Source organism: Macaca mulatta, chromosome 7 (assembly GCF_049350105.2).
Source record: "Macaca mulatta isolate MMU2019108-1 chromosome 7, T2T-MMU8v2.0, whole genome shotgun sequence".
Lineage (NCBI taxonomy): Eukaryota > Metazoa > Chordata > Mammalia > Primates > Cercopithecidae > Macaca > Macaca mulatta.
In genome coordinates this window covers 166,778,420-166,804,734 of record NC_133412.1, presented here as the reverse complement: position 1 = coordinate 166,804,734, position 26,315 = coordinate 166,778,420, and the positions used below count along the sequence as shown (strand labels likewise).

The following is a 26,315-nucleotide window of genomic DNA, read 5'->3' as shown; positions in this document are numbered from 1 at the left end:
GGAGGCCAAGAGTCTGAGACCAGCCTGAGCAACATAGAGAGACCCCCATCTCTACCAAAACAATTTTTTAATTAGATGTATGTAGTGATACATGCCTATAGTCTCTGAGGTGAGAGGATCTCTTGAGCCCAGGAGTTCAAGGCTGCAGTGAGTATGACTATGCCACTGCAGTCCAGCCTGGGTGACAAAGTGAGACCCTGTCTTAAAAAGAAGAAAAGGAGAAAAGAAACATGGGATCTTCTCAGATGTGATCCACTGAGGCAGAAGCAAGAGGATCAGCATAGAGAAATCTGTTCTTAAGCGAGAGGAATAGGTGCATTTTGTCTCACCCTGAACCTTTTTGGCATTTCAAATGGCAGGGCAGGGACTTCTATCATTCATCTGTAGATACATACATTATTAAAAAAAGAAAAAAAAACATTTCCCCTAGTTGAATGGTAATCTTTCCCAAGATTCTAAGCCAAAAGGGGACTGAGCTCTAGTAACCTCATAGAAAGGCTTTTTTGTTGTTGTTTTCTTAATAAAAATATTTAGCTTCCCAGCTACTCCAGAGGCTGAGGCAGGAGGATCACTTGAGCCCAGGAGTTCAAGGCGGCCAGCCTGGGCAACATAGCAAGATCCCACTTCAAAAAAAAATCAGCAATGTCGAGAAAGAATAGTCCCTTAAATTCTTAAAGATACCTCACAAATGCATCTTGCCATTCTTCCTCATCCCAAATCAACATCGAAGCAGCACATCACCCAAGATATAGTTACCAAATTCATTTAGCTATATTAATTAAAATAAGGAGAGATGTTCCTCCTCTGCAGACACTGATAATACCTGCATGGCTAAGGCAGCACTTCTCCCCAAGTCCTCCTCTCTAACTAGGTGTGAGCTGTAGGCCTCCACTTACCCTGGCAAATTCCATGGGTTTAGGAAGAAGGCACATGACCATGACATCGAAGCGAACATCACATACTGTCTTCAGCCACTTGGTGACAAACTGAGGCTTCAGCTTTTCCACCAGACTTCCCACTTCATCATCCATCATATATGCAGTGGAGTGAAACCACTGAAACACCATGGCCACCAGCCGGGCCAAGCTTTCTGTAGGCGTGTTTTCACTGGGTGTGCAGAGGCTCACCTAGAAGTATGTAGATTAGAATCTTGTTCAGTTTCCATCTGTCTTTACAAAATTATAACAGGTGCATTAAAATAAAATAAAATAAAATAAAAAGATATCCCAGATAATCCGTTTGAAATATGCAGTCTTAAAAACAGGGATCGCTTATCCAGAAACTGTGTTCCTTCCTACAGGTATAGATGGATTGCAACAACCATTTTCCCTCAAGATTTCACCTTCCAATTAAGCATTTTCTCCTACAAGAAATCCATTATATAATATGCGCCAAATAAATGCTTCTCAAAAGTTAGGTCAACAAAATATTTCATCCATATCCTCAAAGAAAATAATGTATATACATTTCACTTCTAAAATGATCATATTTCACTAAGAATTTTGTATTAGTAATAATTCAGATACCTTGGAGTCCCCCAATTCACTATCATAAATAGACTTTTTATTTTTATTTTTATTTTTATTTTGAGACAGAGTCTTGCTCTGTCACCGAGGCTGGAGTGCAGTGGCGCGATCTTGGCTCACTGCAAGCTCCGCCTCCCCGGGTTCACACCATTCTCCTGCCTCAGCCTCCCGAGTAGCTGGGACTACAGGCACCCGCCACCACACCCGGCTAATATTTTCTATTGTTAGTAGAGACGGGGTTTCACTGTGTTAGCCAGGATGGTCTCAATCTCCTGACCTCGTGATCTGCCTGTGTCAGCCTCCCAAAATGCTGGGATTACAAGCGTAAGCCACCACGCCCAGCCCATAAATAGACTTTTTAAAACATCATTCATTCATTTACTATGAACTAATCTTTTATTGAGTACTATGGCAGGGTCCAGGAATAAAATAAATAAATAAAGCATGGTCTTTGCCTTCAAAGAGTTCACAGTAGTAGCTATTGTGTCATTATATAATAACTTCTAGGAAGCAAGATATGTGAAATCAGCAATTAAATGCCAGTTTGGTAAAGACTCTTTCACGGAACAATGTGCAAGCATAATAGAGATACATCACTATAGAGACTGAATTAATGTCTCCAACGGGCAAAACAAAAGCCTGCTTCTCTGTAGCACTGGTAAATTCAGCTTGCTTGGGATGTTAGATCTGTATGTTTGATCTCTACTGAATAGATGTTGAAGTTAAATCAGTCAATAGCAATCATATTCCTTGCATTACTTTGGCTATAACTTCTCTGGTGTACACAGACTTACCATAAATATACAAAAAGCTCCACAGAGACTGAAGTTTCAAGAAAAATTTCATGTAGGTGATGGAATGTGAATTATCTATAAATGTTATTGAATCCAGTACTTGACAATATATACTAGCAACTTTCCTACTTGTACCAGTCTAGATCCTGATACTGTAGGTTTTAACACCTGGCTCTTCATCAAAATCAATGGCCAAGAGCTTCTTAAAAAATTCCCAAGATTCTGGAATGTGATATGGGCATTGTTAGTTTTTAAAAGCCTTCCTAGGTAAATCTAACATGCAGCTCAGGATTGAGAGCTACTGCCACAGAGAATTCAGTCCCTTTGCTAAGGTTAATTTTTCACTATTTACTCCTTTTAAAAGAACAGGAAAAATTCCTCATCAGTACAATTTTGGAATGAGAAATAAGAAAGTGGAGAATAGTTAACTTATTTTTCTTACTAAGAACCATATTCCGAATTGACTGAGCAGCCTCTGATCATGTTTATCATCGTCCTTGTTATCAAAGTCAGCATTATCCAGGGAATGGTGGGAAGAGGAGAGGCCCAGCTGCCGCCGCCGGTTCAGCTCATATTCTCGCTGCTCAGCATGGAACTCAGCTTCTTTCAACAAGCTGCCAAAGAGAAGTGTGATTTCAAGTTAGACTGTGAAAAAACACATTCTAGATCATGACCATTCAGAGGAAGTACCTCCTGAGTACTCAGGCACCCTGGATTGCTCTTCTTTAAATTGAGTACTGTGTTACTGAGTTACTGAGTACTGTGCATCATGAGTTACTCCAGGATGCCTCATTCTATTTTCTTACTATTTTATACTCCATTCCCATTTCAAAGATGAACAAACTGAGGCACAAAGAGACTAGTTCCTCCAATCAATTAGCATCAAGCAGAATTGATCCCATCTGACTTCTGGTTCACCAACCATCCCACTGTAAGTCAATGCTTCCTCTATATCTATCATGAAACTATCCAGACAGCAAATGCATGATACAAGGAAAGATAGAGGAGCTTGTACCCAAACGGAAAAATATTCACCATCCGGTATTCAAAGACACGAAAGTGAAACGGTGAAAATTCTTTTTTCCATTTGCTAAACAAGTACCAATTTTAAAAAAACAACACTTAGTATCGGTAAGTTTTATACATGGTGTTGGCATTGTAAATCCACACACATGCTCTGAAAAGCAACTTGCTAATGTATTAAGAGCCATGTAAATATTCATACCCCTTGAACCAAGGTACCTGACATCTGGTAATCTACCTAAGAAAATAAAAAATATAGGTACAGTACTATGTACAAAAATATTTCTCAAAGAGTTACTTATAAAAGTAAAAAACTGGAAACAGTCTAAATATGTAATGATAAAGAAAAGTAAGTTATAGCTAGATGAATATGACATATCCACTAAAAATGATAAATATGGAAACTATGCAATGACATGGAGAAAAGCTAATAGTGTAATGTTATTTCAAAAAGAATTGTGGATACACTGTGATTATGGTTATAGAAATAAAACACACAGTTGAATAAAATTAGAACACAAGCAACACTGAGGATGATGATAACAGTATGGCTGAGTGTTTTTATTTCTTTTCAAACTTCCCATAATGTTCGATTTGACAAACATTTATTGCATTTCTACTATGTGTCAGCCACTGGGATAAGAGAAACAGAAAAGACTTGGCCTCTATCTTTTAAAACTTAAATTCTAATTTTTTTTTTTTTTTTTTGAGACGGAGTCTTGCTCTGTCCCCAGGCTGGAATGCAGTGGCACGATATCAGCTCACTGCAACCTCCGCCTCCCGCGTTCAAGTGATTCTCCTGCCTCAGCCTCTTGAGTAGCACAGGCGGGCACCACCACGCCCGGCTAATTTTTGTACTTTTAGTAGAGACAGGGTTTCACCATGTTGGTCAGGCTGGTCTCGAAATCCTGACCTCATGATCCGCCCGCCTCGGTCTCCCAAAGTGCTGGGATTACAGGCGTGAGCCACTGAGCCCGGCCATATTGGTTCTTTAATTAAAAAAAAAAAAATCTTGTCTAGAGCCGGGCACAGTGGCTCAAACCTGTAATCCCAGCACTTTGGGAGGCCGAGGCGGGTGGATCATCTGAGGTCAGGAGTTCAAGACCAGCCTGGTCAACATGGTGAAACCCCGTATCTACTAAAAATATGAAAAATTAGCCGGGCGTGGGGGCGAGCAACTGTAATCCCAGTTACTCAGAAGGCTGAGGCAGGAGAATCGCTCGAACCGGGGAGGCGGAGGTTGCAGTGAACCGAGATCACGCCACTGCACTCCAGCCTGGGCCACAGACAGACTCTGTCTCAAAACAAAACAAAACAAAAACAAACAAGCAAACAAAACATCTTGCCTCGATGAGTATCAGACAAAAAAGTGAGCAAGTGTAGAAGTTATTTCAATTGCCTTTTTTTTTTTTTTTTTTGGTCATGTGATAGAAGAAGAAAAACCCAGTAGCCTGCAGGACCTGTCCCTGCTGTCCCTGTCTGACTCCACAGGGTCGTGGTTTATCCCGGTATGGAATTACCTGGAGTTGTCCCACACCTGTTTCCTGTGCAGGTAATTCGCGCTTGTCGCCTGCCCCGCCTCCTAACTGGTTAATGCTGCTGTCAGTCAAGTCAGGCCTACTCATATGCTTCACTCTGATTGGCCCCTTCACTTAGTTCCCCTAACGCCCTCTCCCCAAGGCTGTTAGTGAGCTCACCAAACCTTACCACAATGACATGCTTATGTTTTTCTAGTCCCTTCATAGGTAACTTAAGGGCAGAGACTATATTTTATTCCCTCCTGCCTCCCAAGTGCCCAGCATAGTGCCTGGCACATAACTGGCATCCGTAAAAATATTCATTGAATTCATGAATTAAAATAGCATCATTACAACACTGTGGGAAGGTGAGCAGCTGGGCTAAGGGAATTTGAGGTTGCATTAAATATGCACATCTCAGTGTGCGGAGGTTAGCTCAAAGCAAGGTGGAGTTGTCAGAGGTAGCTACTAAGAAACTGCATGTTACCTGATCACGGCCTCCACGGCGCAGACCAGCTCCTCAGCACCGCATTCCCGCGTGTTGATGGGCGGAGGGGAGGTCTGATAGAGGTGAGTCTCCGCAGCGGCCCCCACTTCATTACTGTGATGATTTGAGTGGCACCTCTTGCAGTACCGAACAGGCCTGTTTCCGTGACGACCACAGCACCCTGCTGAGAAGCAGGTGACAACTGCTCTTCTAACGTGGGAACTGCAGTTCTAGAAGCCAAGAAAGTGAAATCAATTAAAATTGACCACCGAGGTAAACTTGGCTAAGAATCAGGGGCCACTCGAAGTGACAACACATTCAAGGGTCACTGGTTTCCAAAGCGCAGGTTATTCTCCCACCAGCTAGATTTCAGTCGTAGTTAAAAAATAAAGGGAGGAGTGTTTTCTATTCCTGTGAGTGGTAGAAATGCTCTAAATGTCAGTGGCACTGTGTTGGGAAGCCCTGTGTAAAGTGACCTTGGCCATGGGGGGAGGGAGGGGGAGGATACTTTCTGGATTATTTCAAGTTAATATTCCAAGAGTTTTCGGGAGAAATATAAAGAAAAAAACAGAACCACAGATCAAGAGAGTGCAACATCACAGCACATCAGGGAAGAAAAGAAATGATGTTAACTCCCAGAATAAACTCTTTCAAAATTATTTTATGCACCTCAAAGAGTAGCTTTCCACTGCAGCTCCTCTGTCCTTGTCGCATTCAAGGACAGGTAGATGCTGCATTCAAAGACAGGGACTGCGCTATGCCAAGGTGATGGCCTCAAACCAGGCTTTCCCATGTCCACCGGCCCTCTATGAAGACCACAGGGACGTACACAGCCAGAAACCTTCATAGAGTCAGCGTTGACATCAACCGCAGGAAGGGCACCACAAATGAAGTAACGGGAATGAGAAAAGCGGTGGAGGGTAAGATATTTCCAAGTTCAGGGGTGCTACGTTCAAGCTGCCCTGGCGGGAGGCAGAGGAGTGAGGCAGCACCCACATGAAGCTATTGGAGACGTGCAAAGCCTATGAGAGATGCGACCACCACATAGTCGATGTCTCTTTCAATAGTGCTTGTGAAGATGTGAACACCCCCAAGAGGGCGTTAGACTCTAAGCCTTTATGAACTCGGAGCTTGTGAGAGGAGGGAGATAAAAGAATGAATTAATCTGTCTTCACCTAGAATTTAAAGGGAAAATATTGAGCTCAGGACAGTCTTTCTAGCCAGCATAGGATTCTCAAGGTAAGAAAACGTTTCAAGGCAAACATCAAATCCAGGGACCTATCAGGAAAATGTGGTCTCAGTAGGAAAAAAAAATGATGACAAGGGCTTGAATATAAAACCCTTTAAGAACTCAGAATTTAATATGGTACACCATAGACTCTTTTAGACAGACAAAAAAAAAAAAAAAAGCCGGTTGCGGGGGATGGCTTCTAAGGATCTTAAGGGCATACCTCAGCTATCTCCATCATGCCCTGTCCAAAGCTCTAATCCACAGAGTCTATGAACATAATTAAATGTTGCTGTTTTATGCTGCTAAATTTTGAGCAATTTCTTATGGAGTGTCTGGACACACTGCATATGATAATATCTGGAATACCGACTAAAAGTCAACCTGGTTTATTACCACATGCCATCTATTCTAAACAACGTCAGCAATAAAATACATTTCCCCAAAAATAATCTTGAGTTGATCGAAGTTCTAAATAATTGCTAGGATTCCTACTAAGTTTTGATAATATATTTGAAAGGCCTCAACCCATGTGGATTCAGCTCGTTCATTTCCAAAGTAAACTAGAGAGGCTTCCCTTAGATGGAGATTCAGCTGGGCATGTTTTCAAATGTTCACTCCAACCACTTTGTTTCACTGTTTTGAATTTTAAACACATAGAAATAACTCCAAGTAGTCTCACAAAATCACAGAATTGAAATAATTAAGGTCTGTCTCTTCATCTTTCCAATCACGATGCTATCATTGCTTATTTCAAATATACCATTCAGGGAATATGCAGTACCAAAGTGGCAGAATACAAACTACCCAGGAGAAACTCAAACAATTCTGAACTGTTATGAACTTAATGGAAGTTCTCCAAATTAACGTCTAAGTAAAACACAATGTTTATTAAAGGATAAGCAATAAAAATGTGCTAATTTGAAGCTTGTTATAAAAATAACTTTGTCATATAAAAAGGGAAGTGTTAAAAAATGATCTACCCTAGGTGTCAAATATATTAGGTATGTCCCCAGAGCCAAAACATGCTGATTTAGAAAATAGAACTGTTTGGAATCCTAGTCCCTCAAGCTTATAAAAGATTCTCAAAGTAAGAATGGCCTCAGAATAAAGATCAAAGGAAGAATATGGTCTATGACTCTGAGATCCTTTGTTAAGGCTTCAGAAAGTTATAAGGTGGTGCCGAATTGAGCCTCTCAGCTATAACAGGGCTTCTAATAATTTTAAGGGCACACTGAAATGCCCAAAATACAGGAAGGACTGCCTCAAAAATAATTAAAGATGTGGCTTTCGGGGGCACAGGACCCCACTGAGATTCACTGAAAATCCACAAAGTTTTTAAGAAAGTCATACTAGCAAAAGCACCACCAGCTAAAACTAAACAGACACAGTTCTAAATGAAAAGAGGTCTATGGGACCCTAACTCCTACATGCAGGAAGCAGATTGAGAAAGTTACTCAGCTGCAACATGGACCATTACTTATTGAAAAGAAAAGATGCCTCAGAGAGTGGAGCCAAGAGCTCAGGAGGACAGTAACAGATTAGGGAACTACTTCTAGGAAACAAAACCAGATTGTAATCAAGACAAGTATGCTATTCCTGGAGACAGAGGAACTGTTGATGTATTTGTGGCTGGAGCTGCTACAGACCAATGACTGCTATCTGCTTTCCCTTCCTCTTTCTGAACAGAAGTCTATTGCTATGATCCTGTCCCTGTCTCAACATTGTGCCTTGGGTGCAGAGAGGGAAGATAACTTTCCTTCTTAGTTCACAGGACTCTGAATCAAGAGAATCAGTTACCAAGAAGTTTAATCAGCAACATATCACATGTAGATCACAAGATACTAGACTTTAAGTCTGAAGCCATAAATGAATAAGACTTGTGAAGGTCATATAAAATGGTGAGCATATTTTGCATATGGATAGAAGGTAAATAATTATGTCCAAAGGACAGATTGTGGTAGATTAAATGTGATCACAAAATTCTTGCCACTCCTTCAATAACCACAACGATCCTATTTCTCCACTCTTTGAATCTGGGCTGCCTTGGAACTTGCTTTGACCTGTTGAATGCTACAGAAATGATGCTGTGTGACTTCTGAGAGGCCTTCTCACTCTCTGAGAAGACTGCCACCTGTGAACAAGTCCAGCCCAGCCCCTGGACGATGAGACGTCATGTGGAAAGAGAGAGGCCCAGACACCCCACCCATCTCACCATTCCAGCCATCCCAGCTGAGCCCCAGATATGGGAGTGAGACCATCTGGGGCCAGCCAATCCCAGCTTAGCCACCAACTGACTGCAAATACATGAGTAAGCCTAGAGTAATTTATCAAAAGAACTCTTAGCTGAGCTGAGCATAGGACAAATTGCCAGTCCACAGAACTGTGATTAAATAACTGGTTGCCATAGGAGACACTGTGTTTTCAGATGATTTGCTATGCATCCATAGATAACAGAGACAGCCCTCCAATATACCTACTCACAACATCCCAAAAAGTTTAAATGACGTGTGCAAGGTCCACATAGGTAGGAGGGAACAGAACCAGCCTGAGTCCAAGAATCTCAACCAACTAGTCAAAAGTTCTTTTTTATGACATCATACTGCCTCCTCTCATGCTTTTCGATTATTAAAACAAGAAGAGAAGATGGAGATGGTTTAGAGAAACTATTATTAAAAAAACTAAAGGAAATATTAAAGGAAGAATCTTTAGCTACATATATTGTTCAACTTACACATAAATAAATACTGTCCATATACAGTCAGTCTGGGTATGTTTTTCACACATACAAATTGGACTATTTGCACTCCACTTCAAAACAATCGAGATTTCTAGCATACAAGATATATCCTTAACTAAATTTAAGTACCGTAAATTGCAGTATAATTCAAACCTTTTTCTAATTAGACTCCTATCCCAGAATTATACATAGGCTTTTATTGCAAATTACTGAACAAAAACATTGTGCATAAGATGGGTGAGCAAAAGCAGAAATGGAAATAGAGACCATTTGGATGTGGCAATCTTGCATGCTAAATTATTTCCTTTCCCCCTCCACAAACACAATGGCATGCACATACTGGAAACCATGGTGCAGAAATAAGGCAGAGGTCAATAAATGAATTTACATACAAACACAATAAATCATGCCCCAACAACACAAATGGTTTGCTCTTACCTTTTTCTGACATATAGCAGATATTTCAGCTGTAAGGGGAAGGCACACAAAATATCAACAAAGAAAGAGCCCCTCTAATTTTTATTTAATTAATTAATTTATTTTTTGAGACAGGGTCTCCCTCTGTCACTCAGGCTGGAGTGCAATGGCCCCATAATAGCCCACCACAGCCTCTTGAACTCTTTGGCTCAAGTGATCCTCCTGACTCAGCCTTCTAAGCAGCTAGGACAACAGGGGTGGCTCTCCATGTCTAGCTGATTTTTTTTTTTTTTTTTTTTTTTTTTAGACATGGAGTCTTACTATGTTTCTCAGGCTGTTCTTGAACTCCTGGCCACAAGCGACACTCCTGCCTTGACCTCCTTCCCAAAAGGCTAGGATTACAGGTGTGAGCCACCATGCCAGGTCTAGAGCCCATTTTAAATAAGGGCGGCCATGGAGGGGGAATTTTTTAAATCTTAGTAACACGACCTCTGGACTTGGCCCAAACAGCTTTTCGCTTGTCTCATAAATTATCATCTACTTTTATTAGCTTCTAGTTTCCTCAGAAAGCATGAAATAGATCTCTTTTCATCTAGCGGTGTGTGTTTAGTGAGGTTAAGAACACCTGCATGCTGCTACTCTTACAAGTAATTTAATCTTTTCAGACATGACTTGGAAATCAAATCTTGTTAAAGCCAAACAACTTTAATCTTATTTCCCCATTTTACAGAGGACAAAACTGAGAACCACTGTGGTTAAATTCTTCAAGGTCACACAAGCTATCAATGCTAGGGGCAGACCTTGAGTTAAAGTCTCCAAATTCCCCATTTACTGTTCTTTCCATTACACTATGACACTGGGCTGATATATTTACAGCATCACCATGGGATTATTTGCAATATTAAAACAGTAGAAAAAATTACTAACTTGACCTACTTAGATTTTAATTATCAATTTATATCATTCTTAACATGCGCATGTAAAACCAGCTGTAGGGTTAAGAGAAAGCAATTTTCAATCCCACGGGTAGACCAGTTGGAACAGGACTGTCAAACTACTGTCTACATATGGGATTGACTTTGATAAATGGATAAGAATTCTTTTTAGTGGGCACATCAATTATTTCCATGAAAACCGATGCTGGAGAGCATTTGAAAATAAATCTTCCAAGAATCGGTTAATATGTTCTCTGAAATAGTATGTACTCAAAAAATGAACTAACACCTTATTTATAGTATAGTCTATGTTACAATTTATTTAAAAGATCAAAGGCAAATGTCTCCCAAACCCTGTCTGGTAATCTTAAACTAGTGGATGAAAAAGCAATAAAATTTACAACTCACTTTTAAAAACTAGTTTTGTATAATTAATGGTTATTTGACAGTTTGATATCCCAGAGTTTATCTTGAAGCATCTGAGGTTAGAGTCACATGTCTAGATAAATAATGAAAAGTTATTGCCAATTTTCCTCTAAAGATGAATATCACTGCTCAGCGACATTTAAAAAGGATTTTATAACTTATATTTTATAACTTGACTATGGCTTTTACCTCAGAGCAGTGGATGATCACTAATTAAGAAGCCTAATTTAAAGGAAAAAAAGTTACATTTACCCATATAAGCCCAAATCTTTTTACAGGTTTTTTTGGTGGTGGTGGTGGTTTTTTTTTTTTAAGACAAGGTCTTTCTCTGTCGCCCAGGCTGGAGTGCAGTGGCATGATCACGGCTGCAGCCTCAACTTCCTGGGCTCAAATGATCCTCCCACATCAGCCTCTCAAGTAGCTGGGACTAAAGGCACATGCCACTATGCCTGGCTAAATTGCTTTTTCTCTCCCGCCCTCCGAAATATTTTGTATGTTTTTTTGTATTTTTAGTAGAGACAGTTTCACCATGTTTTCCAGGCCAGTCTCAAACTCCTAGGCTCAAGCCATCAGCCTGCCTCCACTTCCCAAAGTACTGGGATTACAGGCATGAGCCACTGCGCCTGACCTACAGACATTTTTATGTAAATTTTCAAAATGTACCTTTGAAGAATATAGAGGCTGACATTATTGCTCCATTTTACAGAGGGGAGCACTAAATTAATTTCTCCCTTAAGGTTGAGAATCTAATATAAATAATCTAATATGAAAAGTAAGACTACGAAAAGTGTAATTATCAAGCAAAGGCCTTCAATTTTAAAAAAAAGTTCTTAGAATTTAGTTTGCGTAAGGTTTTCCTTTCAAATGAGCCTTTCACATGAATCCTTTTCTTTTCTTTTTTTTTTTTCCCCCAAGAATCCAATGGAGTGAGGATATTTTGAGCTACTCACGTGTGAATTCATTGTTTATTCAAGGAGTGCAGTTTGATTTTTCACAATGATGAGACTTTCATGGTTCCTTCTTTTTTTTTTTTTTTTTTTGAGACGGAGTCTCACTCTGTCGCCCAGGCTGGAGTGCAGTGGTGCAATCTCGGCTCACTGCAACCTCTGCCTCCCAGGTTCAAGTGATTCTCCTGCCTCAGTCTCCTGAGTAGCTGGGATTACAGGCAGGTGCCACCATGCCTGGCTAATTTTTCATATTTTTAGTAGAGACGGGGTTTCACCGTGTTAGCCAGGATGGGAATCCATTTATTTTCTACATCTGAAGTCATATACCATCGAGTTCTTCCTGTGCCCCATCTCTACTTAAACTTAGTATGCCCGCAGCAATTTTCCACCTTTCATCTTTCCTCTGTGTTTGTCAGTACTTTCCCTTGTCATTTTAGCCTCCAGTGACATGGCTGGAAGAGCTGCTTCTCCCATATGTGGAGAAATGCTCTGTCTGGGACCTACCAACTTATAGGGCATAGCTTTGAGCACTCCAACAAACTACAAGAAGCCTTAAAATCTTGTCTTTCCATTGAGATGGGTTAGATATACTTTATCCCCATTTTACTGATGAGGAAACTGAGTCTCAGAGAAATTCAATGATTTCTCCCCGACGACACAGTACTAGTAATAGTAGCAGGGAAAAGGCCAATGATTCATCTCTCTCCCAGGTGGTGTTCCTTATTCTTTTTCTTCTCCTTAATCAGACCCGGCGCAGCATCTTATTACTGACAACACCTGTTACAGATACAGAAAATCCCTGAAGACATAATTTGGCAGGGCTTTAGTCTTACGGAATTCTAATTCCAATGTCTACCCTTAATTCTGGTAGGGATGATACTACTTCCCTCATTATTAAATGTGTGGGTACATTATAAGCAAGGCATTGATATTATGCCTCATATCAATGAATATTCATAGAATACAATACTTTGGCGACTGTCTTTGTAAAATAAAATAGTACAAAAGGAGATAAAGCAACTATGTCATTAGTCATGATTACTCATTATTCATCCTTTCCTAAGTAAACCGTACCTTGCGGCAGAAGAACATCAATCAGCCACTCACTGTGGTCCCTATTGAAAAAAAACAAAATTCATTTTTGAGCTTCATTGAAATATTCTCCTTCCACATGAATGTTTATAAGCTGCACACTATTGCTGAAAGGCTTTTAATAGAAAGGAAGTATAATTAAGAGCACCATCATAATAAACTCTTAAAATGTCTAATGCATTCCAGCTAAATTATAAATTATAGGCACTTCATCATATTCAGTTATCTTTAAATGATACTTTCCAGATGCTAATTAAGCCAACCAAAATACTGCATGATCTGTACAAAGCTGAGTGTGATTCTGTGAAACAAACAAGCAAAAAGAATCCATATAATTTATATGTCATGTTTGGAAACCACAGTTTTCTTTTACATCTGTTTTTCTCTGTGGCCTTTTTAACAGGGTTACTCCAAAATTGCAGCTGATTTATTAAGTGGAATTGCCTTCTTCTCATGTCACACGGAGAGAAATATTGCAACTTTTCAAAGCTGTAATGTTCCCAATGAAAGATTGCTATATGTTAAATATCAGAATAATTAACCTTTAAAAATCAGAGAGGCTAGTGAGAAACTTTAGTAATGTAACTAATTTAAGTCCAAATGATTTTTATCTTCTCATTATTGCTCTATTTCTTTTTCTTTAAGAACTCTTATACCTACCCTGCAATCCTCTCACTGCATTCTTCACAGAGATACAACGGGGGTGGTTTATCACCCAATGCTACTGACAGGGAAGGGTCTATACACATCTGAAACACATAAAAAGACAGAATGAACTCTCCCGTTCCTGGGTATCACATTCCCTAGATTCTTAACACAAATGCTTCAATAATGACAGATTTTCCAAAAGCAAGGTGGAATAAATATTTTTAGTAAAACCCTTTTTACCAATTAATGTTTCTCCCTGCACTAGCTGATGAGTCCACCCTGAGGATTTAAATGTGGCTGCTGTGGTTTTTCATTTCTCCTGTTACTTGCAATTCAAGTAATAAATAGTGTCGAGAAATTCACTCTCATTCCACAAAGAACCAAAATAATCATCTTGTTCAATTGCTGCTCAAATTGGCAGTATATTACTCACTCTAATTCCTTCTGTAAAGTGGTAAACAACAGTAGTCTCTCATTAGGAAAAGGAAAATATATTATTAAGATTTCAGAATCATAACTGATACTAAAATGCTAGTGGTAGAGAATTTTGCTTCTTAAGGTATACCTCATTCAAAAAAGGTGGCATTAAATCTAACATTGAGTGGTTCACTTCTCTTACTCTGGAATCTTAGTTCTGTATCAATCATCCAACTTTTCTTTTTCAAGTGTGGTTTTTTATTTCCTACACGTGACCTATAATTTGTTTGCCCTTGCTAGGACTGGTTGATACGGCTGGGTTTCACTAGCCTAAGCACAGAGATGCAAAGTGTTAATTTCACAGTTGATCATCAGAATATTTCAATATCTGGATCTTTTAAGTCAAATGAACAAAAAATCTAGATAACTAACTGCATTTTGTACTTTGCATGAGTTTAAATTTCTATAATTTACCAAAGCCATTTTTGAATTCTGTTCCTACCCTCGAAAAAATAATCAACTCATGAGCTAGCTGATTCAGCAGTTAAGATGCCTAATACACAAATTTTTCTGGAACTACACTCTTTTCTTAGTTGTTCTCACAAATTTGAAGGGGGGAAATCATCCAAGCTTATAACCCAAACAGTCTGTAATTCAAAGTGAAAACTCGGACATTTCAATGATTGAGGAATCTAGTTAGAATTGCTCAATTTACCATCAACATTTGTATACTATATATTGATGACAAAGGCTCAGAGTGAGAATTTTCCTCATATAAGTTTCATGCTTCTTTAGATGTAATGAGTAACTACTTGGGGGTGTGTTAAATCAGAGATTGGCAAACTTTTTTTGTAAATATTTTAGGCTTTGTGGGCCACAGTCTCTGTCACAACTACTCAATTCTGCTGTTGGAGCATGAAAGCAGCCATAGACAATATGTAAGAAAATTAACATAGCTGTGTTCTAACAAAACTTTATTTACAAAAACTGGCAGCAGGCCAGATTTAGGTCTGAGCCATCGTTTGCCAGAACCTGCCTTAGATAATTATCTGGGCTCCAAAGTATTTCATAAAGTGGACTTCAAGTAGAACCAAGTAAAACCAAAAGCAGAGTATGATATAAACTTTAAGTTCCAACATATTTTCATATTTAATTCTATTACAACTCTTGACTTTTGCCTAAAAAGTAATTTTTGCGGCCTATTACAAAGATAATACTTTTCTATTTGGTAAATCATTCTTGCTTAGCATTACAGCTTACTATCACAGAGATATTAGGCTTTTAGTGAGGATTAATCAATTTTCCCCAAATCTTTCCCATGCCCTCCATGTGGAGCTCCTCTTAAGTATTATATAAGTTATTCTACCCTCTTTTTTAGTGAGTCATTGATACCTCTCCCAGGTAAAGATACTTTTTCATTCCACTCAAAAGGAGAAGCTCCTGGGATGCTAAAACTGTAAATAATCATTAGAGATTAGCTAGTCAACCTCTGATTTCCTAAATAACTTACTTAACATGACCCATCAGATCTGTAGTTGGTCTAGTGAGTTTTGTTCTACTCTGAACAGGCTGGTTTACATCCACACTAATGTGTTCATATCTGTGTGTCACATTAATAACTGGGGGGTTTTTTGTTTATAAATATGACATATGCCCAATGTAGAGGCTTTGGAAAACCGAGAAAGGGAAACAAGAAAATTCAGTTAACACATTAACCCTCCATCTTGATGTAATCCATAGTAACATTCTGATAAGTATTACTGATTGTTTTTCACTATGAATATATGTAACTTTTAAACTTTTTTAAACTTTTAAACATCATACTATAAAATTTCCTAACTTTATGCTTAACATTATTTTGTAAGCATTTGGATGTTGGATACCCTTGATTTGCATGTCATGTGGTGATGATGTAGATTGGGTGTACTCACGTTGTAAAGGAAGAGCAATACTGAGCCAGACCTATTGTAGTGCAAAAATGGCCCCAGCACAGGAAGACTTAACAAGAATGCTATCTTTCTGCAAAGTGTAGAATGAAAATAGAAAAGGAGGGTCTTTAAGGAAACTGGAGTTCAGAAAGTAAGACTGGGGGGATACAAAAATGTCTTGGAACTAGAAAGAGGTGGTGTTGGCAAACATTGTAAATACACTAAATGCCACTGAATTATTCACTTTAAAATAGTTCATTGTATATTATGTGAATTTCGCCTCTATTTTTATAAAATGACAGAAAGTGGATGGTTTGACCTATCCTGGCTGACTCGCTTCAGGGAGAAAAGTGAGGCCAACCCAGTGGAATGGACTGGGCTGTTTGCCTAGAAAAGAAGGAGAAAATCTAATTCATAATGCTTTCAGTAAGTAGGAGGCCAGAAAGCATTACTAACCAGGATATCAGAGGACTCCTGAGAATGCAGTCTGACATAAAATCAAGGAAAAATAACTGCAGAAACGAGACAGAAAGGATCCCCTTCCTGTTGATGTCTGGGTGACCCAAAAGAAGGAGCTATATAACTTAGGCAGGAGGAAGAAAAGGATAAGAAGAAGGAAACATGAAAGTCTCATCATTGTGAAAAATCGAGCTGAACTCTATGAATAAACTATGAATTCACATGTGAGTAGCTCAAAATATCCTCCAAAGAAGAGTACCTCTGAACCCCAAATGTCTATTGAAGGTCAACAGTGGGGTACATACCATAGAATGGGAGGCACCTACACTTCCGTTGTGTGGGTTATCATTACCTGCTTCTTTTTTGGGGGGGTGTGTGACAGAGTCTCACTCTGTTGCCCAGGCTGTAGTACAGTGGCGTGATCATGGCTCACTGCAACCTCCACCTCCCCGGTTTAAGCAATTCCTCTCCCTCAGCCTCCCAAGTAGCTGAGATTACAGGCACACACCACCACACCTGGCTACTTTTTATTGTACTTTTAGTAGAGACGGGATTTCACCATGTTGGCTAGACTGGGCTTGAACTCCTGACCTCAGGCAATCTGCCCGCCCTGGCCTCCGAAAGTGCTAGGATTACAGGCTTGAGCCACCACGCCCAGCCAATTACCTGCTCTTAATATCAACCCATTCAATTTGCCTTCAACAAAAGCAGAGATTAAAAATAATAATACAAGGCCATCCTTTGTTAGTATAATGTATCTAGATGACAATGTTATTATTGGCACTCCTCTGCCAGTTTTGGTTCATGAAACACATTTTTGGTTTCTTTTATTTTTATTGGATCTCATTTCACCTTTCCTACTTTGTTTCTATAAAGTGATGGCGTTAGTTTTCTATTAGTATATGGTTTTCTACAGGCTATCTATAAAACAAAAGAAGCAAACCCGCAAGACACCTGGTTCTCCAAAGTAACTGTGAACTCTGATAACTTCAGGTTACTCCTACCCCTAATAATATAAAAATTATACCTTGCAAATCCAGACACAGGTCCATCCAGCCAAACACTTTGTATCCAATAAATATATCATAAATAATTTTGTTAAAAGGTATGACTATTTGTCTTCACATTCAACTTTCAAGATTCAGGATTATAATAGGACAGAACCAATTTGGTGTGGTAGAAGGACAATAAGGTTAGGAGATCAGGTACCTGGTCCTGTCTCCAGTTCTGATGCTAACTGGCAACCTTAGGAAAATGACTTGACTCTGTAAGCCACTGTTTCCCTACTTTTAATGTAACTTTCCATGTCTATGCTGTCCAGACACCTTTCAGTCATTTCAGTTAAGTCATATTTGTAATATAAGCTAAAACTGAATGATTTTATCTTTTTGTCCTACTACTCCTGAATTTGCATAAGCACGCATGATTTGTAGCATACACATGAAAACAGAGAGAAAATACATTTCCCTGAGTTCATTAGCTGAAATAGAAACCAGTTAAGGACATGTAAGCATTTTACTAGGATCCTTCTGATAAATAATTAGCTCAGTGCTACATAGCACTTGGCTATGAACGCATAGCCAAAACTGCAGACAATGCCATTCATTGCTCTCTCTTGACCAGTCTGCCAAAGTACAATCAGATTGAATATGGAGGTACTTGGAATTACTACACAGCATACGCCTCTGCTTTACAGAGAAGGATGCAATCTAGTCCACTTCATTCAGCAATTTGACCACTGACAATACAGTATGGCACCAGGTCTAATAAAACAGTACCTTCACAGCTGGTTTGTTAATTGCATTGTGGCATTCAATGTGCTGGCAGTGGATGGGATTCCAAGCTGTAAAGTAAAGCACAACTGATGAATACTTCTCAGTGAAATTATTCATGCCCTAGTAAAAACAGATACTTTACTATTTTCTTTTTTCTAAATAGAACCATCATCAGAAAGCTTCCTAGCAGAATCACCTTTTTAATCTGTAAAAAATTTAAAAGACAAGCAAAGATACACAATTCCATCCATTTTCCTAGGATAAGAGATAAGCCAATATAAGATGGCATGTACAGTACCACAATGGTATTCCATTAATAAGTTTTCAAAGGTTTTTACAACCATAGTTTCACTTGATCCTCCAACAACTCTGTAGGGTAAGTACAGCAGATTATTAATCTCATTTCGTATATGAATAAATTAAAGTTAGCAAGGTTAAGTAGTTTGATATGGTCACAGAGTTAGTGAATGATAAGCTAGGACTAGAACCTATATCTCTTGGTGCTTGACATTCTGCTCTTTCCATGAGAGTATATTATGCTAAACATCCTAGATTGTTGGCACCAGGAAGCATTTTAAATTGATAACAACTGACATGAATAGTAAGGCATCCTCTACCATTCCATTTCCTATGCCATTCCCATCAAACATGGAGACTGGAAAGATGAGTTTCTTGCCCAAATGAAATACATCTCTCTCTTACACGTGGCCCACCTACTAAACTTCTGCTAGTCTGCTAATACCCAATTAAACTTCTGCTAGTCTGCTAATACCCAGCTCCTAAGCTCAGTAGACACACAGAATGAGGAAAAGAACCAAGTTACCTATAATAAGTCAGATTGAGAATCACAACCAGTAGTTATCATCTGGATGATTCTGTAGCCCAAAACACTTAGCTAACAATATTCCATCATTAAAAACATGTAAGGGGTTTATATGATTGAAAGTAGGACATTTTTCTAAAGTGCCATATTTTAAACTCATAGGACTATGTTGGCCTAATCTTAATATGTGGGAATTTGCAGATGAGAAGATAGTCTTAGTTGCATATTCAATTATAATTCAAAAATGTATATTATTAATGATCCAAGCGAATTTATGTTCCAAACATTTTAGAAAATTTTCTACCTAGGAGCATCCTAGCTTCAAACTTTCTATATCATTGTTAGGCCATGTATAAGATTATGTGTGTAGTCAAGGATTCAGGGAAATATAGTTACCAGAACCAATGACATTTTAAAATATACAACAGGTCTATTTATTTGAAAAGAAGATAAGAAATACAGACCAGAGACCACTACTATAATAAGATAGTATCATTCTGATCATATTTTTAGAGAGTAACAAAGAAGAAATTAATGAGTACATGAACAGATTGATGAAGAAATAATTTGGGTATAGGCGCTTCATAACTATGAGATTAGTTTCCCATATATGGTAAAGTCAAGTTGAATATAAAGAGTTGCAGCAAGTTTTCTTGTACAATTAGAGAAACATAGAAGAAAAGGCTGCCTTTAACCAGTACATGAATTGCAAAAATATGGAACATGTGCTGCATTATTCTGATCCCAAACTCATGACAGACATCACTAATCCATTACAGCATTCCTTCCTGCTGAGTCCAGAACTGGCCTTAGGATCCTTCTTATCACTGTGCTCCAACAAGTCACCACCAATCAAAACAAAATTGGCACACAAGATAAAATCTGCTAACCATCTCCAAATCAGTGTATTATGAGAATGTTTGCAGATTGCTTTACAGAAGTTCATGACACTTATGGACAGAATTAATATTCAAAACATATAACAACTGCTATGGCACAGGCAAAACAAATTGAAGTGTGCACCAGCCACAGTACTTAGGGCTCTAAAGACTTCTATTCTGCCAGAAATAAATGCCTTTTTGTGGATAATGGAGATATCCAGGAGGAGATCTGCTTTAATTTTGCATTCCATTTTTACTGAGTGTTGCTGTGTTAAGAACAGGTTGTAGGATAATCAATTTAAGTTCATAAAAGCCACATTGGATTTAAGCTTACTAGAACAGTGATCTTAAGTTTTGCTATGTATCAAAAATCAGCTGTCAAGATTTTAAAAATATAATGTCTGGAACCCACGTTAGATATTCTGAATCAACATGTTTGAGGATAGAACACAGGTATTTCTAACTGGGGAAAGCACTACAATTGATTTTGATATAAGGACAATCAGCATACCTTATCTTGTGGGAAATATAGTCATAATAGATCACCATTCAAAAATAATAACAAAAAACATAGCATAAAAACACAGCAGACAAGAATTATCCTTTCAACTATGATACAAAAATTGGCATTAGATCTGCCTTCCCACCATGAACAACTAGAAAACTAAAAAATACATATTTGAAACACTATTTTCAGAAACTGGACTCCAAGTAGTGCAGGACAGTGATCCTTGAGAGAAGAGAATGCAGTAAGCCCCACCATCACCCTGGCTTTCTTCCTGATAGTAATTTCCAGACCTTGGCCCTAGAAGGGGAAAGATAAGCAGAGTAATAAGGTCTTTTTTAGTTAAGGAGACAAAAACTGGAGTTTAGAGAGGCCAGGTGGCTGAAATTTGCTGAATAGAGTATGAAGGAAGAGGGAACTATGCAAAGAAAGAGATCCAGAAATCTAAATAGGAGTCCTTTTGAGTCTTTGGCTTTACACTAAGTAAAATGTATGTAAGGTAAAACTCCCTGAGGCTGGATAGAGAAAAACTGTGAGGGTTCTGTGAGCTAAACAATTCCTAGAGCTTGTACATGGCTGGAAGATGTTCAAGTTCCAACCAGTCAGAGTAGAGGGAAATCACTAAATACTTGGAGCAATCATAGAAACTTTAGGAGGGCCGTATCTTCGTAATAGGGCTAAACTAATATCAGAGAAAAAGTTATTCTGGGCTCACTCTAACAAAACCTAAGAATAACCCTTGAAATGGTCAGACTAATCCACAAGTAACTTGATTGCCAAAACAAACTTCAACATACTATAATGGAAGACAACAAAATTCAGACACTCAATAATGCAACAATCATGAAATCCAGCATCCAGTCAAAATTATTTGATATTTGAAAAGGAGGCAAAATGTCACTCATAACCAGGGGGAAAACAGATCAGCAGAAACAAACCTGGAAATTGCAGAGATGAAGTATTTGGCAAAGAAGAACTTTAAAATAGTTATCATAAACATAGGCAAAGGAAAGCATGAAGATAGGCATAATGAGGATAGAGATGGGAGATATAATTTAAAAATTAAATGTGACTTTAAAAATCAGAAATACAACTTGAAAAACTCACCAAATGGGCTTAATAGAAGAATAGACAATGCAGAAGAAAAGATCAGTGAATTAGGAGACATAGCAAAACTACCCAAACTGAAATACTGGAAGAAAAATAGAGATTCAGTGAACTGTGGGAAAATTTCAGGCAGTTTTACCTTACATACATTTTACTTAGTATAAAGCCAAATTTTTACGATTGCTTCAAGTATTTGCTCCAAGTTCATGAGATTTAAAGCACAAAAGAAATAAAAGGGGGAAATATTTGAAGAGACAATGGCTAAAAATTTTCAAGTCTGATGAAAACAACCCACAAATTCAAGAAGCTCAATGAATCCTAGGCAAGACAAAAGCAAAGAAAATCACACCAAAGTTCATTATAAACAAATTGACGAAAACCAATAAGGAGAAAATCTTAAAAGCAGCCAGGAGGGAAAAAAAGACACATTACTTTCAGGGGAACAAAGATAAGAATGATCGCTGATTTCTCGTCAGAAACAATGCAAGTCAGAAGACAATGGAATGACATCTTTAATAAGCTGAAAGAAAAAAAACTGTCAACCTAGACTTGTATACCCAGTGAAAATATCCTTCAAAAATGAGTATGAAATAAAGACTATTTGAAGACAAACACAAAATAAGAGAATTCATTTCCAGCTGAGCTCCACTGCAAGAAATGTTAAAGGAAGTTTTTCGGGCTAAAGGAAAATGATACCAGATAGTAGCTCAAATTTACACAAAGGCATAAAGAGTGTTGGACATGGTAAGTATGCTGAATAACTACAGAAGGCTTTTTTACTCATATTAATATGTTGTTAAAAGATGGTTGATTATTTAAAACAAAAAACAATAATAATGAATAGAGGCTAATAATATATATAGAAGTAAGATGTTCGGTAACAATAACGAAAAGGATGGGGGTAAAATTAAAATACAAAAGGTCTTACATTACATGTAAACTGGTATAATTTGAGGTAGACTGTGAAGTTAAAAGTGCATATTATAAACCCGAGAGCAATTTTTTAAAGGTGGTATATCTAACAATACAATACAGAAATAAAATGTAACACTAAAAATAATTCCAAAAAGGCAAGATTTCAAAAAGAAAAAAAAAGGAACAGATGGGACAAATATAAAACAATTGTAACATGATAGGCTTCAGTCATACAAGTGTATCATGATAGGCTTCAATTCATACCAGAAATTACATTAAATGCCAATGGTCTAAACAATAATTTTATTAATGTAAGTGGTCTAAAAGGCAAAGATTGTCAAATAGGATTTAAGTTTTTTAAAACCTGTGACCCAATTATATGCTGCCTGTGAAAAACATATCTAAAATATAAAGACTCAGATAAGCTAGAAGTAAACAGAAAAAGTTATACCATGCAATTATGGCATAATTGTTATACCGTAATTGAAATTAAAAGAAAGCCGGAGTGTCTATATTAATATCAGAGAAATAGATTTCAGAACAAAGAATATTACCAGAAAAACCAAGGCAATTTCACAATGATGAAAGGGTCAATTAACCCAGAAAACATAAAAACCATAAATATTTGTACCCTTAGTAAGGTGAGCGAGTTGAAAGAAGCATAACTGAAGTTATAAATTTCCATAATCCTCTCTCAGTAACTGATAAAACAAGCAGACAGAAAATCAGCAAATATATAAGACTTGAAAATACTCTCAAACAACTTAACCTAATTTATAATGCTAGAAATCTCCACTCAACCACTGTGCAATATACATTGTTTTAAAGTACACATGCAACATTTATCAAGATAGGTATTCCAGTCCATAAAATAAGGCTCAAAAATTTAGATGGAGCGACATCATACAGTATATTCTCTAGCCACAGTGGAATTAAACTAGAAACCAATAAAACAAAAGTATCTGAAAAAATACAAATATTTGCACATTAAAAAGCACACTTCTAAGCAATCCATGAATGAAAGAAGAAACTTTAGAAAATATCCTGTACTGAAATACAATAAAAGCATAACATACATAATGAATTTCTGGGAAGCAACTAAAGCAATGATTAAATGGAAATTTATAGCTTAAAATTATTATATAAGAAAATATAAAAGATCTGAAATAAAAGGCTTATGCATCTACCTTAAGAAGACAGAAAAAGAACAAAACTCAGTAGGAGGAAGAAAACAATATAGAAACAGAAATCAATGAAATTAAAATCAGAACATCAATAGGTAAAATCAATAAAATCAAAACCTGGTTCTTTGAAATGTCCCAAAAAATTGATAAGCCCCAGCATCCTGATGGACAAAAAAAAAATTGAAAATTCATGAATTACCAATGTCAGGAATGAAAGGTAGAACATTACTACAGATCCTACAGACAAGCTAATAAATTTGAAAACTTGGATGAGATGCTCACATTCCTCAAAAGACACAAATTAAAACTACAACTCAATAAAAGTAAAAAAAAAAACCAAAACCCATAGCTATTAAAATTACATTCACAACATAAAACATTTCCCTCAAAGAATCCCCAAGTCCATATGGCCATATGGAAAAAAACACTTGCCAACTCATTTTATGAGGTCAGTTTTGCTCTGTAAATGGAACCAGATGAAGACATCATAATTAAATAAAACTAGAACAATATGTCTCATAAATGTAGAAGCCTGAACACTTAACTTAGAAAATTAAATCTAGCAATATAATACAGCATGACAAGATGAGTTCATCCCAAGAATGCAAGATTGGTTTAACATTGCCAAGAAAATCAATGTAATTTACCATATTAACAGAATGAAGGGAAGAAATCATATAATCATCTCAATAGAAAGAGAAAATGCATTTGACTAAAATTGACATTCATGATTAAAACTGAGCAAACTAAGAACAGAGAATAATTTCCTCCATCTGGTATAAAAAAAAAAAAATCTTTGAAAAACCTACAGTTAACGTAGTAATTTAATGGTGAAAGCCCAAATAGTCTCCCCAAAGATGGGGAGAAAGAACAAGGACTTCCACTGTCAGCACTTCTATTCAAGTGGAGTTATAAAGCAATGCAAAAAAAGAGAAGCACAGAAAGGAAAAAAGGGAGAAAAGAAAGAAGGGGAAGAGAGAGAGAAAAGGAAAAGAGGAGAAAAAGAAAGAAAGAGAAAGGAAGGAAGGAAAGAAGGAAGGGAGGGATGGAGAGAGGGAAGGAGAGAGGGAAGGAGGGAAGGAGGGAAGGAAAGAAGGATGGAAAAAGGCATACAAATTAGAAAGAAAATTAAAAAAATATTTGCAGAGAGCATAATCAGGTATACAGAAAATCTTAAGAAACTTACAAAAAAGCCACAAAAACTAATAAGTGAATTTAGCAAGGTTGCAGGGTGTTTGTAGAGTACCAATAAACAAGTAGAATATTAAAAATTTTAAACACTATTTATAATAGCATATAAAATCATAAAATATTTAGAAGCACCTTTAACAAAATATAAGATCTGTACACTAAAAACTATCAAATATTTCTGAAAGAAATTAAAGAAGACCTAAATAAATGGATAAATATACCATGTTCATGGATGAGAAGACTCAATATTGTTAAGATGTCAATTCTCCCCAAATTAAACTATACAGTCAATGTAATCTCATTCAAAAATCCAAGCAGAGGTCAGGTGCAATGGCTCACACCTGTAATCCGAACACTTTGAGAGGCTGAGGTGAGCAGATCACCCTGAGGTCAGGAGTTTGAGACCAGCCTGGCTAATATGGTGAAACCCCATCTCTACTAAAAATACAAAAATTAGCCAGGCATGGTCGCACATGCCTGTAATCCCAGACTCTCAGGAGGCTGAGGCAGGAGAATCACTTGAACCAGAGAGGCAGAGGTTGCAGTGAGCTGAGATCACACCACTGTACTCCAGCCTGGTTAACACAGTAAGACTCCATCCCCACCCCCACCCCCCGAAAAAAATCCAAGCAGATTGTTTTGTAGAAATTACAAACTGATAGTAAAATTTATATGAAAATGCAATGGTACTAAAATAGCCCAAAAAAATTCTTTAAAAGAACAAATCTGGAGTACATACACTACATAATCTTATGTATTAAAATAGCCTATAAAATTTTTAAAAGAGCAAATCTAGAGGATTTATGCTACATGATTCTAAAATACACCGTAAAGCTACAGTAATCAAGATTATGTGATATTGGTGTACGAATAGACAATTAAACAAAACAAAGTTTAGAAATAGACACATACATATATGGTTAATTACTATTCAACAAAAGGGTCAAGGTAATTCAATATAGAAAAGATACTCTTTTCAACAAATTGAACCGAAACAACTGGATATCCTTAAAGGAAAACAAATCCAACCCTTACCTCTAACTATATACAAAAATTGATTCCAAAAAGATCATATACTTAGATGTAAAATCTTAAACTATGTAACTTCTCTTTCCAACCTTAGGAGAGACCAAAAAAGGACCACAAAAGAAAAAAAAATGATAAATTTCAATTAATGTATGAAAATTGAAAACTCCTTCTCTTTGAAACACCTAAACAGGGAAGCCACTGAATGAGAGAGCATATTCACATTATGTTGACAAAAGTCTTATATTTTGAACATACAATATAATAAGATAATAAAATAAGCACCCCAATTTTAAAATGAGCAAAAACTTCATTGGTAACTTC

General features: G+C 37.4%; 1 protein-coding gene across 4 annotated transcripts in view; it reads right to left on the bottom strand.

The window, feature by feature from the left end:
• UNC79 (unc-79 homolog, NALCN channel complex subunit) overlaps positions 1-26,315 on the bottom strand; it is a 365,110-nt gene that overhangs the window by 164,503 nt on the left and 174,292 nt on the right. For all 4 annotated transcript variants that reach the window (NM_001194012.2, XM_077937833.1, XM_077937832.1 and 1 more), the window contains 7 exon segments: positions 897-1,127; positions 2,763-2,934; positions 5,348-5,577; positions 9,754-9,782; positions 13,115-13,155; positions 13,793-13,881; positions 18,363-18,427. In NM_001194012.2, the coding sequence (NP_001180941.1) occupies positions 897-1,127; positions 2,763-2,934; positions 5,348-5,577; positions 9,754-9,782; positions 13,115-13,155; positions 13,793-13,881; positions 18,363-18,427 (857 nt within the window).